General features: G+C 38.1%; 1 protein-coding gene across 2 annotated transcripts; it reads left to right on the top strand.

Annotated features, from left to right (window-relative positions):
- Positions 1-1,464: 1,464 nt before the first annotated feature.
- LOC134841251 (ADP-ribose glycohydrolase MACROD2-like) lies at positions 1,465-15,262 on the top strand. 2 transcript variants are annotated; one of them, XM_063857108.1, is made up of 6 exons: positions 1,465-1,627; positions 2,732-2,893; positions 3,345-3,458; positions 13,220-13,306; positions 13,720-14,075; positions 14,300-15,262. In XM_063857108.1, exons 2-6 carry the CDS (start codon positions 2,740-2,742, stop codon positions 15,074-15,076), a joined length of 1,488 nt encoding a protein of 495 aa, XP_063713178.1. In that variant the 5' UTR covers positions 1,465-1,627; positions 2,732-2,739; the 3' UTR covers positions 15,077-15,262. The 2 variants fall into 2 exon arrangements, with proteins under 2 accessions (XP_063713178.1, XP_063713177.1); XM_063857107.1 differs by having other exon boundaries at positions 1,465-1,658.
- Positions 15,263-17,648: the final 2,386 nt, after the last annotated feature.

Genomic DNA, 17,648 nt, shown 5'->3' with positions numbered 1-17,648 from the left:
TGCAGATAAAGCTAGACAGATCTAGTTTTTTGAAATTCCTTTTCAAACTTAGAGACTTTGCTGATAATTTAGGCCGCATAAAGTGTGATGCTATAGAGAGTTGCAAAAAGTTCGGACAAACAGAATTAATTAAAAAGAGCAACTGTCTAGACATCAACTGAAATTAAAACTGAAATGAACATAACATCGAAAGTTCATAAAGCCGAGTTACGGGATCTACTTAACAATCCCCACTTTCAAGAAAGGGGAGGAGATTGTTAATTAGATTACTGGCAGCGAACTTTCGACCAATCAGAATGCAGCAAAATTCGAATTTACATACAATGCTCTAGTGCGAATTTACTGATTTATTTACAGGTGTGGATATTATTTAGTAAATACAGTAAGGGAAGGGAGGGGGGGGGGTGGATGAGATTGTTGCCACGGCGCGCAATTGCATCCGAAGCGTCTAGCTGTTTTATAGTAAAATCTGGATGTTCATCGCAGTATTTAAAATTTAGGCTAGCATAATCATCGGACATCCGACAATCTCGCATTTTGAATTTGGTCTGATATTATATTCAATGCATTGATATTGAATATCCGATATCAACAATCTCAAAACTCAAGTGTTTTATTCATTATTACATTGATGATGACAAGCAGTCGATTAATTCTAGCGTTTTGGCAAAAAAAAGTTCATCAAGCTGCAAAGAAAGCATTAATATAGATTTAGTAGAACACGATCAAACCAGGAGATTTTTTTGTGATAGGTTTAACGGATATTGGCAAATCCTGCAGAATTTCGAGTTACGTGTAGTGAAAAATGTTCACAACTATAAAATAAGTATATCTGAACGAGATGTTAAATTTTTGTCGCTCCTCTTATGTAGTTTATGATAAAAACTTGGTTGGGTGGGGTGCACCGCTTTTTTAAGAGCAAGAAAAATGCTTGCTTGTAACGCATGTGAGCTGAACAACGTGGAGCTGAGAATTTTTCTTGTTTTGGCTGTTTTTTTGTTTGTTGAAACATCTCGAGAAAACTCTCCTTGACCGCTTTTCTTATTCTCACCTCTCTATTTGGTTTGTTTCGAACCGAACTTATTCGAGAAGCTTGTTTGTCATCATGATTGTCACTTTGTTTATTTGCAATTTGGAGATGAGTTTTTCATTAAAATCACAAACCCTGATTTCTTGAACCCAGCGAAAATCACCAGATCCTGTGTTCCATTCTTACGATAGCATTGACATTTATATATGCTCTCATCAAATATAAGTCGCCTTGCACCCGGTTTTTGACCTCTTGTCAAACGAAAACACAAAATTTGTTGAAAAACAAAATTCAACCTCAGTCGATTGATAAACAAATAGTTTAGTTACATTTTCAGTCAAAATGAATGAAATAAAATTCCCATAGGGTTCAAAATCTCTGTTTGCTAAAATCACCGGTCGCAAGATCATTCCAGTCATTCAAGATAAATTCAGATTCGAAATCATATGTTTGGCATCTCAAAGTCGGAGTTACAATCGTATCATTTGGCATAGCTAGCCAGTCCTAAACGGTCTTTTCAGCGACGTTTCAAATCTCTAAATTTAATAAACGCGCGATTGTAGAGCAATAGTTCAGTCGATCCTTCATTACTACCTCGTAAGAGCGCTTTCAGTACCTTCTTTGTTCTGTAAGTTCATAAGGTTTAATGAAATTGTATTGTATCAACTGATTTGCATGCAAATTTGAATTTTCAGGCGACCCTCAGACATAGATTTAGTCCTAAATATCAATTTTTGCGTCCAAGAAGTTCTGAGTTAAATAAATGCTATTTTTTTGAAATCGTTAACAAGTTTTCTTGAAACCTCAATGAATAAAAAGAAGCAAAAGTTGGTATGAACAGAATCACAAGCAGAGTCTCAAGGTCAAATTTGATTCAAGGTCATTCTAATTTTGACCAAAGTATATTGCATGCTGAATATTATGCTAAAAATTTTATGAATAATTGTTATTTCCGATTGTTTTAGAGAGTTGCAAAAAGTTCGGACAAACAGAATTAATTAAAAAGAGCAACTGTCTAGACATCAACTGAAATTAAAACTGAAATGAACATAACATCGAAAGTTCATAAAGCCGAGTTACGGGATCTACTTAACAATCCCCACTTTCAAGAAAGGGGAGGAGATTGTTAATTAGATTACTGGCAGCGAACTTTCGACCAATCAGAATGCAGCAAAATTCGAATTTACATACAATGCTCTAGTGCGAATTTACTGATTTATTTACAGGGGTGGATATTATTTAGTAAATACAGTAAGGGAAGGGAGGGGGGGGGGGGGTGGATGAGATTGTTGCCACGGCGCGCAATTGCATCCGAAGCGTCTAGCTGTTTTATAGTAAAATCTGGATGTTCATCGCAGTATTTAAAATTTAGGCTAGCATAATCATCGGACATCCGACAATCTCGCATTTTGAATTTGGTCTGACAAAAAATTCAAGGTTGTTCGGCTTCAGATTTTGCATGCAAAAAAGCGTCGAAAAACACTGATTGCTCATTTTAATTAATTCTGTCTGTCCGAACTTTTTGCTACTAATTATATGTTTGTGTTGTGTTACATGGCAAGCAGTCAGAAATTTCACTGCGCCTCTGTCTAAATTTCGTTCAAATTTTTAGACTGAAAAATGAACATCTTGAAATGACGACTTCGTAATTACATATGTTTACTCGTGTAGCTTTTCGCCGAGGTATATTCTTATTCGTAGCTTCCAAAATGCCTTCGGAAGGAGCCAGTCCTAAAAGTGGGTCCTCAGCAGAATCATCTGGTGGCAGCAGACAGGCACTGCACATGGTCAAAAACGAGTCTTTGCCAGCGCCTCACTCTCAAACGATGACCAGCCCCCCGTCCATGAGACGACATGTTTCAGGTATGTTATTCAATATCAGTAGCGGATTTAGTGAAAGTGGCGGACACCACCCCCACCCCCAAGGGATTCGACCACCTGCCGACCCAAAGGGTGCCCCCTTTGTACTATTTTGAGTTATCCATATTTGGCTGACTGACTTGAAAATTTTTCTTAAGTCGCTTTTGGCGCCAGTCTATACTAATTTTGAGGGGGGAGCGCGCGCCGAAAAACGCGATTTCTTGGTCGATATTTTCTAAAAAGCGCTTAAAAACGCCTTTTTTGGCCTTTTCAAAAATTTGCTTGCGGCATAGAAAATTTGGTCAAATTAGGGTCTTTAAAGTGGTTTGGGATAGCTCAGAAAATCAATTTGGTCGACCTGAAAAAAAAGTCGAGAAAAAATACAAATCCTATATGCAACCCTGGCCTAAAACATGTTTTCTTTTTCAAAACATCCGAAATCGATTCGTTCCAGATCATCACGAGGGACGAGCGCAGTCGAGAGAGGAGAGGAGGAAACGATACTTGTGTGGGGATAAATTTGTAACAGAAAAACAACTGACAAGGTGGAGTAGACAAAACACGACAGGTACATAACAGTGATATTCTTAATTGATTAACTTATTAATTGCTCAACATCAGTTTTTTTAACAAGAGGCGGCTCAAGCTCCGTCGGCTGTTGGTGCAGCTGAAATATTTCGGTCTGAATGCGTATTAACGCGGGCACTTGTTTCGTGGCATGTTTTCCTCTACTCGATTTTTACTCGAGTCAAACATCAAAATATTTTGTGGTAGTTCTTTCTACCTTTTTTTTGAACTGTTTTTTTTTCTCAGTGACTAGGTGGCTTTGACCACAACAATTTTTTCCGCTAGCTTGATTGATTTTTGAGTAACGAAATTTTTTTGATGTTTAAACTGTTTCAAAGCAGTAATTAACATTATTTGATAAGCTATTTAGTCAATTTCTGATGTACATTTTTATTTCCACAAGATTTGAGCCTCTGTTATTAGTGTATCAAGAAAATCCATACTTTTTGTTTTCTTGCGATAAGCAAGGGTATTGCAATAAAACACTCAGGCTTTTTTCCTGTAAATAACTTTGTTCACATAACTCATCCGGACTCATTTCCTGGAAGCCTCTGTTATCAACAAATTTACAGCAACAGGCATATTTTGGGCATGTTAGCATTTTGAATATCTTGCATATTTGAAGTTTACTTTTAGTATTGGTTGTAATATACCAACTCGATTTCTTAGAGTGTCATTTTTCTGTTTTTCTCTTCCTGTTTTGCTTGATACTTAGTTGCCGCATAATGCATCCTTCTAGCAAAAAAAGTTTTTGTGTGTGGATTACGGGGCTATGGATACTTAATCACCTTTTAGTCGTCTTAAATTTTGTATTCGGCTTCTTACGCCTGCAATTAGGGTAACAGCTACTTTAACAAAATCTGTTGAATCACTTATGACAATGCTGACATGCTCAAATTCATGAAAATTCAGATTTAACTACATGGTTCTAGTTACTACTGGTAGCTGCTATATCTAGAATCAAACAACTGTATGTGTAATTATAGAATTTCGATATTGATTTTCTGCTGATGGTTTTCGGCTTCAAGAGTTGTCGAATTAAGCTCCGTCGGTTTAGTTTCCAATATTTCTGGCCCACTATGCATACGCTACTTAAATAGCTATCGTGGATCCTATGTGGGCGCTACATGCCCAATTGGAATTTTTACCAAAAAGTTCAGGCTGATGATTAGCTGTCGGCTTTAAATCTGTCGGCTTTTTAACCGATTTTTTTACTTGAAGTTTCCAATAGTAATTTTGACATCGATGAGAATTTGCACCTGTTTTTGAATGCCCAAGTTCACTTTAACTAGGACCTCTTCGAAAAACTTCAGTTTACTTCTTTTTGAGCGTCATGGCGCTTTCTTTTGATTATTGTATCGCAAGTGGAGTGAAGATCAGCTTCGCATCTAAGTCAAGTTTTTTTTCGGCTTAATAGGTTTCGGCCTTTATAATTTCGGCTTAGTGGCCTCATATTATTTCATGTGACGAGCGAATAAATTTGTTGTAGTTTGAGGGCGAGGGGTACATTTGACTTTATTACCGCTTGATACGTTTTCTTCCGATGCGATTTCTACATTACAGTGTCCTGGCTTCTTTTTGTTTGGAAACTAGCCTTATTCTTTTTAATAGATCTATTTTTTTTTCGACATTTTTGAATTTAAAAAAATTAGATTCCGTGGCTTTCTTGTTTTGTTGCACAAGTGGTGCGAAGCTCAGCTTAGCCTCTGTCTGACATTAATTTGAGTAGATGTTTTTACCCTTGCGATAAGCAAGGGTATGGCAACCGATTACTAGACTTTTATCTTCCCGTAAACTTTTTTGTCCACACACTTCGCTCGTGCGTTCGCACATTTTTCACTGCACAGATATAAAGATGCATTTAGCACGTGCATGTTAGGTATATGTTTTTTGTGCTTGTTATGAGTTCCTTTAATAGTATTTTTTCTGCCAAAAAGTTTCGGTTTTTTTCGGCAGGTGAGTGTCGGCTGTAATTCCTTCGCCTTATTTTCCGATTATTTCTGTTTTCAATTAGTTCTTGTTAGTTTTTAAAAGAAGGGATGAAGTCATACAAAATTTTTCCGACAAATTTAAATCAATTTCTCAGACCCTTCTTAATAAAAGTGAAAACATAAAAAGTGAAAAAATTAGAATGTTCGATTTTTTTCTTATTAATTTTTTTCGTTTTTGATGTTAGTTTGCACAATAACTTTGGTCCTAACCTTTTAAGCTTTTGTTTGTACAATCAGCTGTTTTTATTATATTTTTCTGGTGTAGGTAATTGAGTTCCGCATTTTTTTTTGCTTATTTTTCTCTAAATTTCTTCTACAACAATTGAAAATGTTTTCTCACTGCTTTTTAGCACATATTCTTTTGAAAAGTAGCTGTTTCAATAGAAAAACGAGAATCAGGTAAGCTTGAATTGCCAGGAAACCAGAAATATTTAAATTTAATGTTTTTGATAATTTGAAATAAAGTTTCAATCGTTTTTTACTGATCTATTTGAACTAATAAAAGATACGTTTTTGAGTTGTTTTGGAATTAATTTTCCTACGTTTTGCGAAATTTTTCATTGTCGCTAGTGTTGTGATGTGTTTTTATTTTTTTCAGATCCCATTTATTGTGTTTCTAATTAATTAGGATTCTTAAAAAATGAATAGTATTGTTCGGTATTCATGTCTTTCATTTCCTTATTCAAACTCAAATCAGAGTTATGAATTCTGTTCTTTCATCAGTGCAGCAGGCAGGTTGAAAAAGTAAGATATAGGTAGGCTGATTTTGTTGCTTGTGTAATTTTAAAAAATGGTTCAGCAATCTTTTTGTAATATGATTTTTTGATAATTTTTCTTGACTCACAGTTTTTGCATCGCAAGTGGCGCGAAGCTCTGCTTCGCCTCTGCCTTTTGTTTTTACTTACGATTACACTTTTCCGGTCTTGATCTTAGGTTGCAAGTTCATCTTAGGTTGCAAGTTTTGTTTTTCTTCCGACCGTTGAAAATGGGGAAGAACTTTGTCTTCTGGTGTTTCGTTTTTCTTATTTTTGTTTTCCACACAAAACCAAGTACCACATATCAAATGAAAGCGCTTTCAGTTATTATTTGAACGACTGTTTAGAATTTAAAAAAATTCCCTGTCTCGAGAAAAACCAGTTTTGAAGTTAGATTTTCGGTTTCATTTCTAGCGATTGAGGTGAGCGAGAGGGCTGTACCGCAAATCGTATTGGATGGAGTGATATATCATGCAAAAGCCATTTCAGTCCTGATTCAAATAATTTTTTTTAAAAATTTCAAAATATGTCCCAGTATCGAAAAAAACGGCTTGGAGTTTTTGATTTGTAGTCGAATTTCGAGCGAGTAAAGGAAGCGAGCAGGCTTATTATGTTTTTAGCGCCATCTTCGTATGTTAATTTTCCCATAATTTGTTCATTTCATTCACTCGCAATTTACAAAAAGTAAATCATCATTAATTCAATTTTCATACGATACAGTCGCTTTCCAGCTATCGGGAAGTATTCATTGTGGTCTGCCTCATAACCTAAGGAAACTAAGCTCACTGGCTGAGCCTACTACAGAAAGTCTAACTCCATCAGCTATGGAGAAGCTTGAACGAGCTCAAAGAAACTGTCTGCGAGTTCTGAAACGGCAAATTTCTCTCAAGTCAGAGACCGTTGTGCTAGCCTCAATTGTAACGAAGATGAGTTAAGCGATGAAACAACCGGGTTTGAGCATTGATTGGCTCAATCCTCATTTGCTAATCACGAGCTGCTTGACGCTATCACCAGTGATGCAGAATACGATCAAGTATTCTATCAATGTTAGAACACACAGCAGGCTTCTCGCCAAACTCTACAAACCGCCAAGAGAATGATAGCCGCATCAATTCAGCTCATCAACCCTGTTGCAACTATGCAGATTGAATCTTTAAGGATTATACCAAGGTTGCCGCAGATCAATCTGCCTATCTTCAGTGGCGATTTCACTGACTGACTAAGCTTCATTGATCAATTTCAATCAATTGTCCATGACAATGACAAGCTGGCACCGGTTCAAAAATTGATGTATTTCAAGAGTTGCTTGACGAGCCATGCTTCCAAACTCATCATGATTTTAGAGATGACAGAAAGCAACTCTGAGGTAGCGCTTCAATGCTAGAGCAGAGATACAAAAACGATCGAGTCATCTTCTGAAAGTTTTTGTCACGAATTCACGGCTTCACTGCAGTTCGAATGGAGAATGTGTCTCAGCTTTGTCAGCTACACTTAGTCGTCAATGAGACTTCGCAGTCCATCAAGGCATTCGAAGGGTCAGTAGAAAACGATTTGTGGCATTTCCTTGTCATCGGGAATCTTCATCCTGAATCTCAGAAGGCATGTGAAACTGCAAATGATGGGACTGAAGCTCTTGACTTCGATCGAATCATAGTGTTCTTAGACTACAGAGAATTCAAGACCCCACAAGCCAGAGCGTGAGCAGCAGATGTTCTTGACAAAAAAGACCGATCTCATAAGAAGGGTTTTTCTTTTACCACAGTGTAAAGTTCAAACCTTCGATGAGTGACATCCAATATAGCAGTGTGCGAAATGCAGATTGACGACAACATCAGAAAGAATTTCGTGAGCAGCATAGGATGTGCTTCAATTGCTTGTCTACCTGCACAGCATTCAGCATTGTCCTTCAACATCACTGTTCAAGACATGTCAAAAGAAGCATCACACAATTCTTCATGGCAATTCTAGTCAGCCCAGTCCTCATAACGCAGCGACAATAGATGCTCTCTAGATCAACCGAAGTTCCAACGGCAAACGTCAAAGTTCGATCTCAGAACGGTCGAATTTATCAATTGAGGGCGCTCATTGACAATTGTGCTCAGACGAATGTCGTTACCCTACAGGCCATGCACCGTGTTGGCATCAAACCAACAGAAGCTTCGGATGGCATAATTACAGTGAACCAGAAGAACGCTATGTCTACCCATGGTCGAATGAATCTCCCAATTCTACCAAAATCTGTCAACAATTTCAAAGTTTCTTGTGTGGTGTTGGACAACATCACGAGCATCCAAACACCCGAATCGCAGTTACAGACCTACAAAATGTCAGCAACTACGACTTAGCAGATCCAGCTTTCGACACGCACAACACAATTGATCTCCTGCTTGGACAATCCGTCTACATGCACATTATGAAGTCAAGGAATGTAAAGGAAGGAACTATACTGCTAATGGGACAATCTCAGGTGTCGCTGATACCGATCACACAGTCACAACACGAAGACACTCGCCACGATATGCAATCAACTTCCTTGACAGCCAGTCCACCACATTTGACAGATTCTGGGAAATTGCAGATATTCCTCCATCTCCAGAATCCCAACACGCATCCAACGAACTTGAGTGTATCCGACACTTCGATCAGATTACAATGTATGGCCCAGACGAACGAGCTATGATAAGATTGCCAATCAACAATTCACAGGGGATCTATGACGAAATCAACCATGAATGGTTGCCCGATATTGGTCACTCAGCACGCAAAGCTTTCCGGCAATTCTTTTCTAATGAAAGGAATCTACGACAGAACCGTGCAGCCTAGGACCAATACAACGACTTCTTCCAAGAGTTGACTGACACTGGCCATATCGCGAAGGTACCTCTGTCAGATCAATTTCTGTCAGTCGGGAAGTACATCATGCCTCATCGTGCAGTTTGGAAGAAGGACGCAACAACAACAAAGTGCAGAGCTGTTTTCAACTTAAAATGGAAAGTCGTTGAATGATTGTCTACTGTATGTTCCGAAGCAGCAGCTAAACCTCTTCAATATCCTTGTCCGGTTCCGATTCTTCAAAATTGCTTATCTGTTGACATCACCAAGATGTATAGGCAAATAGAACTACACCCTAAAGACAGAAATCTACATCAGCTCTAGTGGAGAAAAGAAGAAGAGGATTCAATTGAAAAGTACCGGATGAAACGTGCCATCTACCGTATAGTTTCAAGTAGCTTTCACGCCATACGAGTCTTGTCAGACACCGCCGACACAACAGAAGATGAACAGACAAAGCTAGCATTTCGCGAGACGATTACATTGGTGGTACAGATACTGAGGAACAAGCCATCATAATGCGCCAGAGTCTCATTGGGCAAGCAACATCAAGGTTGTCATGAACGATTTATTCGACAAATTGCATGAAAACAGAGTTATTCTTAGTAGAAAACGACCACAGCGTCAAAACTCTTGGGCTCAATTGGCATCCAGTTTCTGATTGTTTCCAGTAACGGTGCATGGATAAATTGGGCTTAGTGAAGCCTATAGGCATGCCCCAAGGCACCACAAACCTTATCAATTCCCAGCAAAAGTCTTGAGTCTTTATTTTGAAGCAATTCCAGTTTTTGCCGAAAAAGTCAAAAATGTGGCCAAGTTTCCCCCGCCAGATGACAAGGATGGAGGAACCTTTGGAAACCAGGACCAAGTGCATTCAGACCTCAGTAGATGCTCGATGTATCGCCTTGATTTTTGCCAAGGATAAAAGTATTTATAGGACAGATTTGCCAAGGTCGTAAATCACACTCGGGTCAACTCCTGACGCTTGAAAAAGGCTAAAAAAGAAAACAAAGAGCAACCAAAACTTGACAGTTGCATTCACCGTGATTGACCCAACACGACTACTCATGAATCAGAGTCAAAAAATACTTTTTCAAGTTTCGAGGGCGATTTAAGCCAAAAAGTGGCCACTTTTGGACGAAGTTTTCTGACCGAAAAAATCAAAAATCGAGAGCAAACCGGCTATGAGCACACTTCACTGGCTTGCCCCACTGACAAGAATCATCAGCATGCCTCCTAAAAAAATTTTGCGAAAATCAAGACGATTTCACAAGAGCCATAATGTGATCAATTTCGAAAGAAATTTTCAGTGAAAAATTCCAAAACCAACCCCTCAAAAAGGGCAAGGACGCGTTTCAAACGAGTCCCAAGATATTTCCGGAACAAATATCAAGAGTTTCACCCAAAGTTGTTGAATTGACAGAAAACACAAACAAGACTTCACCCAGCATCCTCTGGTCAGCTAAATCGCGCTAAAAAGAAGAGAAAGAAACACAGAAACACATCTACAATGATTGAGAACAGCTCATTAGCTTTGCTCGAGAGCATTCGAAGACCCACAATCACTCGCCGGATGATAGCAAGCAACTTGGGACGATTTTTTGATCTCCTTGGACTAGTCACACCTGTAACGATAATGCCGAATAGTCTAATCGAAAAACTTGGGATGGGGATTTGTAATGGGATGATGATGTTGGGGCACATATAGCGAACCAATTCCAACACTGGATGGATAGCTTAGGATTTTTGTCTTCCCTGGCAGTACCTCGTTACTTGGCCAAGGACAGCTTTCAACAAGTCGATCTTCATCTCCTCTGCGATGCATCGGAGGTGGCTAATGGAGCAGCTATCTATGCCAGAACAACTTCAGACGCAGGAATCCACACTTCCTTGCTAGCCGCCAAATCACTACTTGCACCAAGGAAGACAGTTTTTATTCCAAGTTTTGAGCTTTGTTCAATGATTCTGGGCTGCATGCTCCTGATGTGTCTTGAAGTCAATCCAGACTTTGCAGTTGGTGGTAGATGTCAGCGCCTGGATTGATTCAACAATAGCACTTGCTTGGATCAGATCAACTCCAAACAGGTACTCTACCTTTGTGGCCAACCGTATTGCCAAAGTTCAACAGATGCTGCCAGCCAACAAGTGGAAACACGTTTGGACTCATCAAAACCCAGCCGATCATACAAAGCGACCAGTAGCAGCAGCTGAATTACAAAATTTGCAGCTTTGGTGGTGAGCGCCCTCTTGGTTGCAGACAAATGAAGTTTCTATTTCATCACAATCAACAATTCTCGAAGCAAATGAAGAGAAGAACGAGCTCAAACTGTCATTCGACGAAACCATCCTACTCACTCAGGCAGCTGGCGGGGAGGAAACCATGCAAGCAGCAAAAGCAACCAGGACAGACAAAGAGCGGAAAAATCTTCGTTTTGGAACGATGGGGATCTTTTGGTAAAGCTCTACGCATTGGAGCTTTAGGTGCAAATTCGCCCCGAAACTTCTGAAGAAGAAAACCGACGATTGTAATCAGGCTTTAGGTGCAAATTCGCCCCGAAACTTCTGAAGAAGAAAACCGACGATTGTAATCAGCTTCGAAAAATAGGACGAAACCTTTCTTCTGTACGAGACGAGACGTTCAGGAGCAGCCTTTCGACGAAGAAATGAAAGCAATCAGAAATGAACAAGATATTAGCCGGACATTCAACCTCCTTCAGCTATATCCATTTGTGGACGATAGAGTGTTAGAGTATAGTGCGATATGTAGAGACAATAGTGTTTCATCTCCATCTGAAATGTGAAAAGATTGATCAAAGATCAACGGGGGCGGCAATGTTGGAGCAAACAAAACATGTTATAAATGGCAAGATAATTTGATCACATGTTAATTCTCCCATAGTTTTTTATTTTTATTTACCCGCAATTTACAGTAACTAAACCATCATTAATTCAATTTTCATACCATACAGTCGCTTTCCAGCTATCGCGAAGTATTCACATCACAGACAATACTAATTTGAAAAAAAAAAACATGAAAAAGCGTTTTGTTTCAAGATTATCGTCGGACATTCTGTGGTTCTTGCACAGTCACCGGCTGTCCTAGTTGTTTGTATGTAATTGTTTTTTTTTGTTGTATGTAGAGCCAAGGCTTTTTGTTCTATTTTTATTTACAATAATTGAAAATCCAGTACGTTGATTTATTTAAGGCAATGATTGAGGCTGCAGAAATTACTTAGCTTATGTTTCTCCTAGAGCGAGTATTAGAGATTAGTACTACACAGCACTGTTTTATTTTATCCGGACAAACTTATTAAATTGTAGAGTTTTAAAACACTTTTTTCTCAATTCGGGTTGACTTTGAACAATAAATTATGAAGACAGAATTGGCTTAAAATTTTTGGCAAATTTTTCATGATTCAATTAATTATGCAAAATGTGGGCGCAAGTTTTTCCCCCAAAATTAGATATATTCGACTTTTCTATTCAATCAAACATCGCACCGAAGTTACCAGTTTAATATAGTGTTGTCATCAATGAATCGGTGATTTTGACGTATTTTTTGTTGATTAAAAAACCAAAAACGATCCGTGTGTAGGTTGAAATACTCAGCTAATTGTGTCTTCATCATTGTTGGTTTGAAATCAACATATTTTGAGAGAAAGTCCTTGAAAAGTTCAAGTCTTAATCATTTGGTCAGGATAATTTAAATCAGCCTTGTATCTGTGTTTGTTAATCACAGTTGAATCTTTATTCAAATCCATAGTTTAATCATTAGAAATTTCGCATTTTCACGCTATTTGTTTTTGGCTGTTTTTCATCTGCTTGACGCGGGGAGTCGAAATAATCGTTTTTCACTTTCTTTTCAATATCAGTATAACTCGCGCAATTTCACCTTTCTATTTTGTTCTAGCTTGTTCAGTTCTTATCGTAAGTTCGTAAGTAGTTTTCCATAGTGTTCCAAAGTATATGGAGTGAAGTTGAGATAATTGAGGTTTTGATTGTCCGTTTTGGGGCGTCGGATTTTTTCTCCAGTTCTTGCCTCTATCGTAAAAGGTGCGTCGTATGTATGTGTGTGTGTGTGTGTGTTGATTATTTTATCTTTTTTTTGGGGGGGGGGGGGTGGTGTAATACAAACTTGCGGGTTACTGTAACCCTTCAGGCGCATAATGTCTAAACTGTTTTAGAAGAGTCTAGGAATGGCATAAATGAGCGGCTGTGTCTGTATAAAGGAGACATAACTCATTTGGAAATCGACGCAATTGTTAATGCAGGTAAATATACTGTAGTGAGTGAACTTTTGTAGATGCAAGATCAAAACCGAACCCTAACACTATTCAATCTCAGTGTTATGTTAGGTGGTAACTCCTCGGCTGAACTCCAGGCAGGCAAAATTTATGTTAAATTGAGCCAACATTCTTTTTATACTTTTAGGTTAGGAATGAAAAGTGCAAAAAATCGTCGTTCTTTTTAAGTGTACTTATACATTACAATTAAGTGTACAACAATTTTTGGTTGGGTCGGCTAAAAGTGGATGCCAGAAAATAGTATCAAAGAGAAGACTGTCTCAGACCCCCTCCCCTCCCCTCCGCACCCGATTACTGCTACTGCTATTAGCGCATTGGGATGAAAGGGAATTAGTGACTAATACATGTTGTCTCAATAGAGTGTTTTAGTTGTGTTTAAGCAAACGAGTGCCTGATGGGCGGCGGAGGTGTGGATGGGTCCATTCATCGGGCAGCTGGAAACAAGTTGAAGGAGGAATGCAGACGCGTTGCCCCCTGCCCCACCGGCCATGCCAAGGTCACGAGTGGGTGTCTGCTGCCGGCAGACTACATCATACACACAGTAGGACCAATCGGACACCATCCAGAGTTGCTGAGAAGCTGCTACAAATCCTGTTTTGAGAGAATGCTCGAGAAAAGTTTGAAAAGTGTGGCCTTCTGTTGTATTTCGACGGGAATTTACGGGTTTCCCAATGAGGACGCAGCTCATATTGCACTAGAAGTCACGAAATACTATTTGGAAAATTACCCTGATGAGGTAATTATTATGTTTTGTGAATCAGCTTTAACTGTTTAGTTTTTATGTTGATGGGTTCAAACAGTTAAGTTCCTAAACTATAACATTTTTACAGAGTTTCTTTTCTGTATGTAATTTGGTCGTTTTTCATTGGGCCAGCTAACTTGATATTTATTGAATTGTTTGCCAGCCAGAACTCGGGCTGTCAGAATAATTTGATAGTTTTAATGGGTTTTCGTGTTTAGATAAAGCTGGTAATTTTTTGTTGCTTCCTGCAAAAAGACATCGAAATCTACGAGCGATTAATGAGAACAACTTATTTTCCATTAGCTGATGCAACCCCAGAAAGAAGACCTTTGCCGAAGAGGTCGGCGAGTCACGAACCTGGAAAGTGTGGAAGTGAATCGAAGGAGAAAAAAGCGCCATGTGAAGTAGGTTCGAGAAAGCAAAAGGATGCAGTAGCGAACAATAGTTGGAAAGCGAAAAATAATGGGAAAAAGGAGGCTGAAAATGGAAATGAGGCTGAAGAAGTTAAACCCTCTGAGAAGGAAAGCGGGGGTGAAAAAAGCAAAACAGACAGCAAAGGAGGAGATAAAAAGGAATGGAATAATGGAAAACAAGTTGAAAAAGCGAAGAGCAGTCCGAGTTCGAAAGCCAAAAAGCAACCAATCAAGAAAGCTGATGTAACGAGAAAGAGTGAAAGAGACGATGAGGGAGGAAAAAAAGAAATGGAAGTGAAAACGAAAGAGGACATCATAGGAGGAGACAAAGAGAAGGAGAGCAGTGAAGCCCCTACTGAGTCAGAGCCCCCCCGCACTAGTTCCAAATACGGAGGAGGAGGAGGAAACAGTTGGGAAGAAAAAGGGGAAGAGAGAACGAGAACCAGCTCTGAAACAGTTGAAGACGTTGAGGTGAAAGAAAGGGAGCCAGAAACGAAGATGGAAATCGAGGTAAAAGATGGAGAAAGTCTTGCGGAAGTTAAAATGAACTCAAATGAAGGAACTGATGAAAATAGCAAGTGATTTTTATGAAACTGTTTATGAAATGAACTTGAGCTTTGCATTCAATTTTATAGCTCGGTTGTATCGTCAATGCCTTGCTGTCAGTTGATGCGACCAAGCGATAAATTGCATTTTTGCATCTCTTGTTCGCTATAACCGCCTGTAAATAATATTCGGATTTCAATTTACCCACAAGCTTTTGATTGAGCCTATCGCATTTTTTCAAGTGTCGACTAACGAAGCGAACAAACTTGTTTAGGTCATCTGAGTTTTCCGATAAAACTTCCAAAAAATTGTTCACGCTTTTTTGCGGTTTGTTACCTATTCGTCGTGTTTTTCCTCAAAAGTAACTTCATGCAAGGCTTGTAAAAAAAAATTTGGCTTTATAATTTTTCATTATTTTTTTCATTGAAACTTTTTCAATTTCTTGGGCTACGTTTTTTAATGCCGTTCCAGATATTCATCTTTTTCTGATCAAAGCTTACAAATTTTCTTTTCGGTATTCTCATTAAGTTTCGCTAGTCTGATGACTAAGTACGTTAACGAATTCTAAACAAGTCAAGCATTGAGCTGCAAAGTATCATTCACTGTAGTATATAAGTTGCTTCTACTAGTTCTTAAGATAGTTGCATGCCTTCATTCAAACTGGTCCATTTTCTATTGTTGTTTTTTAACGATTTTTGTTTGTTAATTTTTGCCTTTTTTTCTGTAGTTTGTGAAGTGCATGAAACCTTCAAACGTTTGAGGTCCGTTTTTTAATGTTTATTTGGGTAAAAGATGGAGGTAAAAGATGGAGAAAGTCTTGCGGAAGTTAAAATGAACTCAAATGAAGGAACTGATGAAAATAGCAAGTGATTTTTATGAAACTGTTTATGAAATGAACTTGAGCTTTGCATTCAATTTTATAGCTCGGTTGTATCGTCAATGCCTTGCTGTCAGTTGATGCGACCAAGCGATAAATTGCATTTTTGCATCTCTTGTTCGCTATAACCGCCTGTAAATAATATTCGGATTTCAATTTACCCACAAGCTTTTGATTGAGCCTATCGCATTTTTTCAAGTGTCGACTAACGAAGCGAACAAACTTGTTTAGGTCATCTGAGTTTTCCGATAAAACTTCCAAAAAATTGTTCACGCTTTTTTGCGGTTTGTTACCTATTCGTCGTGTTTTTCCTCAAAAGTAACTTCATGCAAGGCTTGTAAAAAAAAATTTGGCTTTATAATTTTTCATTATTTTTTTCATTGAAACTTTTTCAATTTCTTGGGCTACGTTTTTTAATGCCGTTCCAGATATTCATCTTTTTCTGATCAAAGCTTACAAATTTTCTTTTCGGTATTCTCATTAAGTTTCGCTAGTCTGATGACTAAGTACGTTAACGAATTCTAAACAAGTCAAGCATTGAGCTGCAAAGTATCATTCACTGTAGTATATAAGTTGCTTCTACTAGTTCTTAAGATAGTTGCATGCCTTCATTCAAACTGGTCCATTTTCTATTGTTGTTTTTTAACGATTTTTGTTTGTTAATTTTTGCCTTTTTTTCTGTAGTTTGTGAAGTGCATGAAACCTTCAAACGTTTGAGGTCCGTTTTTTAATGTTTATTTGATGTCTATTCTCATTATGAAGACACGAGATCAAGAAAAACTTCAAAATTTGAATTTGTCTTGACAGGTGCGTAGCGATTTCCTATTTGCTGAATTCTGAACCGAACGCAAAATCAACGACGAAATGCGAACTCCCTTCCAGTTGACTGGGGATTTGTTTGTGTGAGCGCTCAGTGCTGATAACTGCCAGGCGTTCTAAGCAGCTCGTCTATCTGAAGTGGAAAGATCGCGAGACATCAGCTCTAATGTATTATCTGCTGATTTCGTATTCGACCGAATTCATTTTTCCCTATTTTTTTTGGTATCGCAATTATGATATTTGCTATTTCAAAGCCTCAAGAAACTTAATTTTGACTGGCTGGTTTTAAGGTTCAACCACGAAATTTGTAACTGTAGGTCTGAACTTTGATTCAAGTCTATCGAATTTTCTTTTCAGAAATTTAAATTAAATGTTTAGCACAATTATTTGCAAAATGATTTTTCGAGCATATCGTGTTTTATTGTCAGTCTCTATTTCTAATGCATAATTTGCAGATTTCATTGCAAATTATATGCAAAGAACATGTAATCACAGCCTTATAAAAAACGTTCTCATTGCTGGTTGGAGTTTACTACTCCAAGTGGTAATGTAGTATGAAGTTTTGCTTAAATTTCATCGGTGGTGTGGCATTTTGTCCAATGGGAAGCAACAGGTCGTTATTAGTCTTTTTTGGTATTTCCTGTTGATACTAACGATGCTTGTGTTTTGTTATTGTTTTTATATGATTGTTTTTTGACACATTATGATTGATTGTTTTTTGAAAAAAACCAGGTGTTTTGTGTTGCTTTATTAGTGAACCTTTATTAGTGACTTTTTTCTCTGTATGTATGAAATTGAGAACATTTTTTCCGGGAATAATTGAGTTGTCGGACTTATCTTGTCTGCTTTTGTTTTTGTGACTTAGTTGCAAATCGGGGACTTTAATCGTGCTCTCAGCCAATTTTTTTTAAT

The sequence above is a fragment of the Symsagittifera roscoffensis genome, chromosome 3, assembly GCF_963678635.1.
Source record: "Symsagittifera roscoffensis chromosome 3, txSymRosc1.1, whole genome shotgun sequence".
Classification (NCBI taxonomy): Eukaryota; Metazoa; Xenacoelomorpha; order Acoela; family Convolutidae; genus Symsagittifera; species Symsagittifera roscoffensis.
The sequence above is the reverse complement of the archived record's forward strand: the minus strand, read 5'-3'. Positions and strand labels throughout refer to the sequence as shown.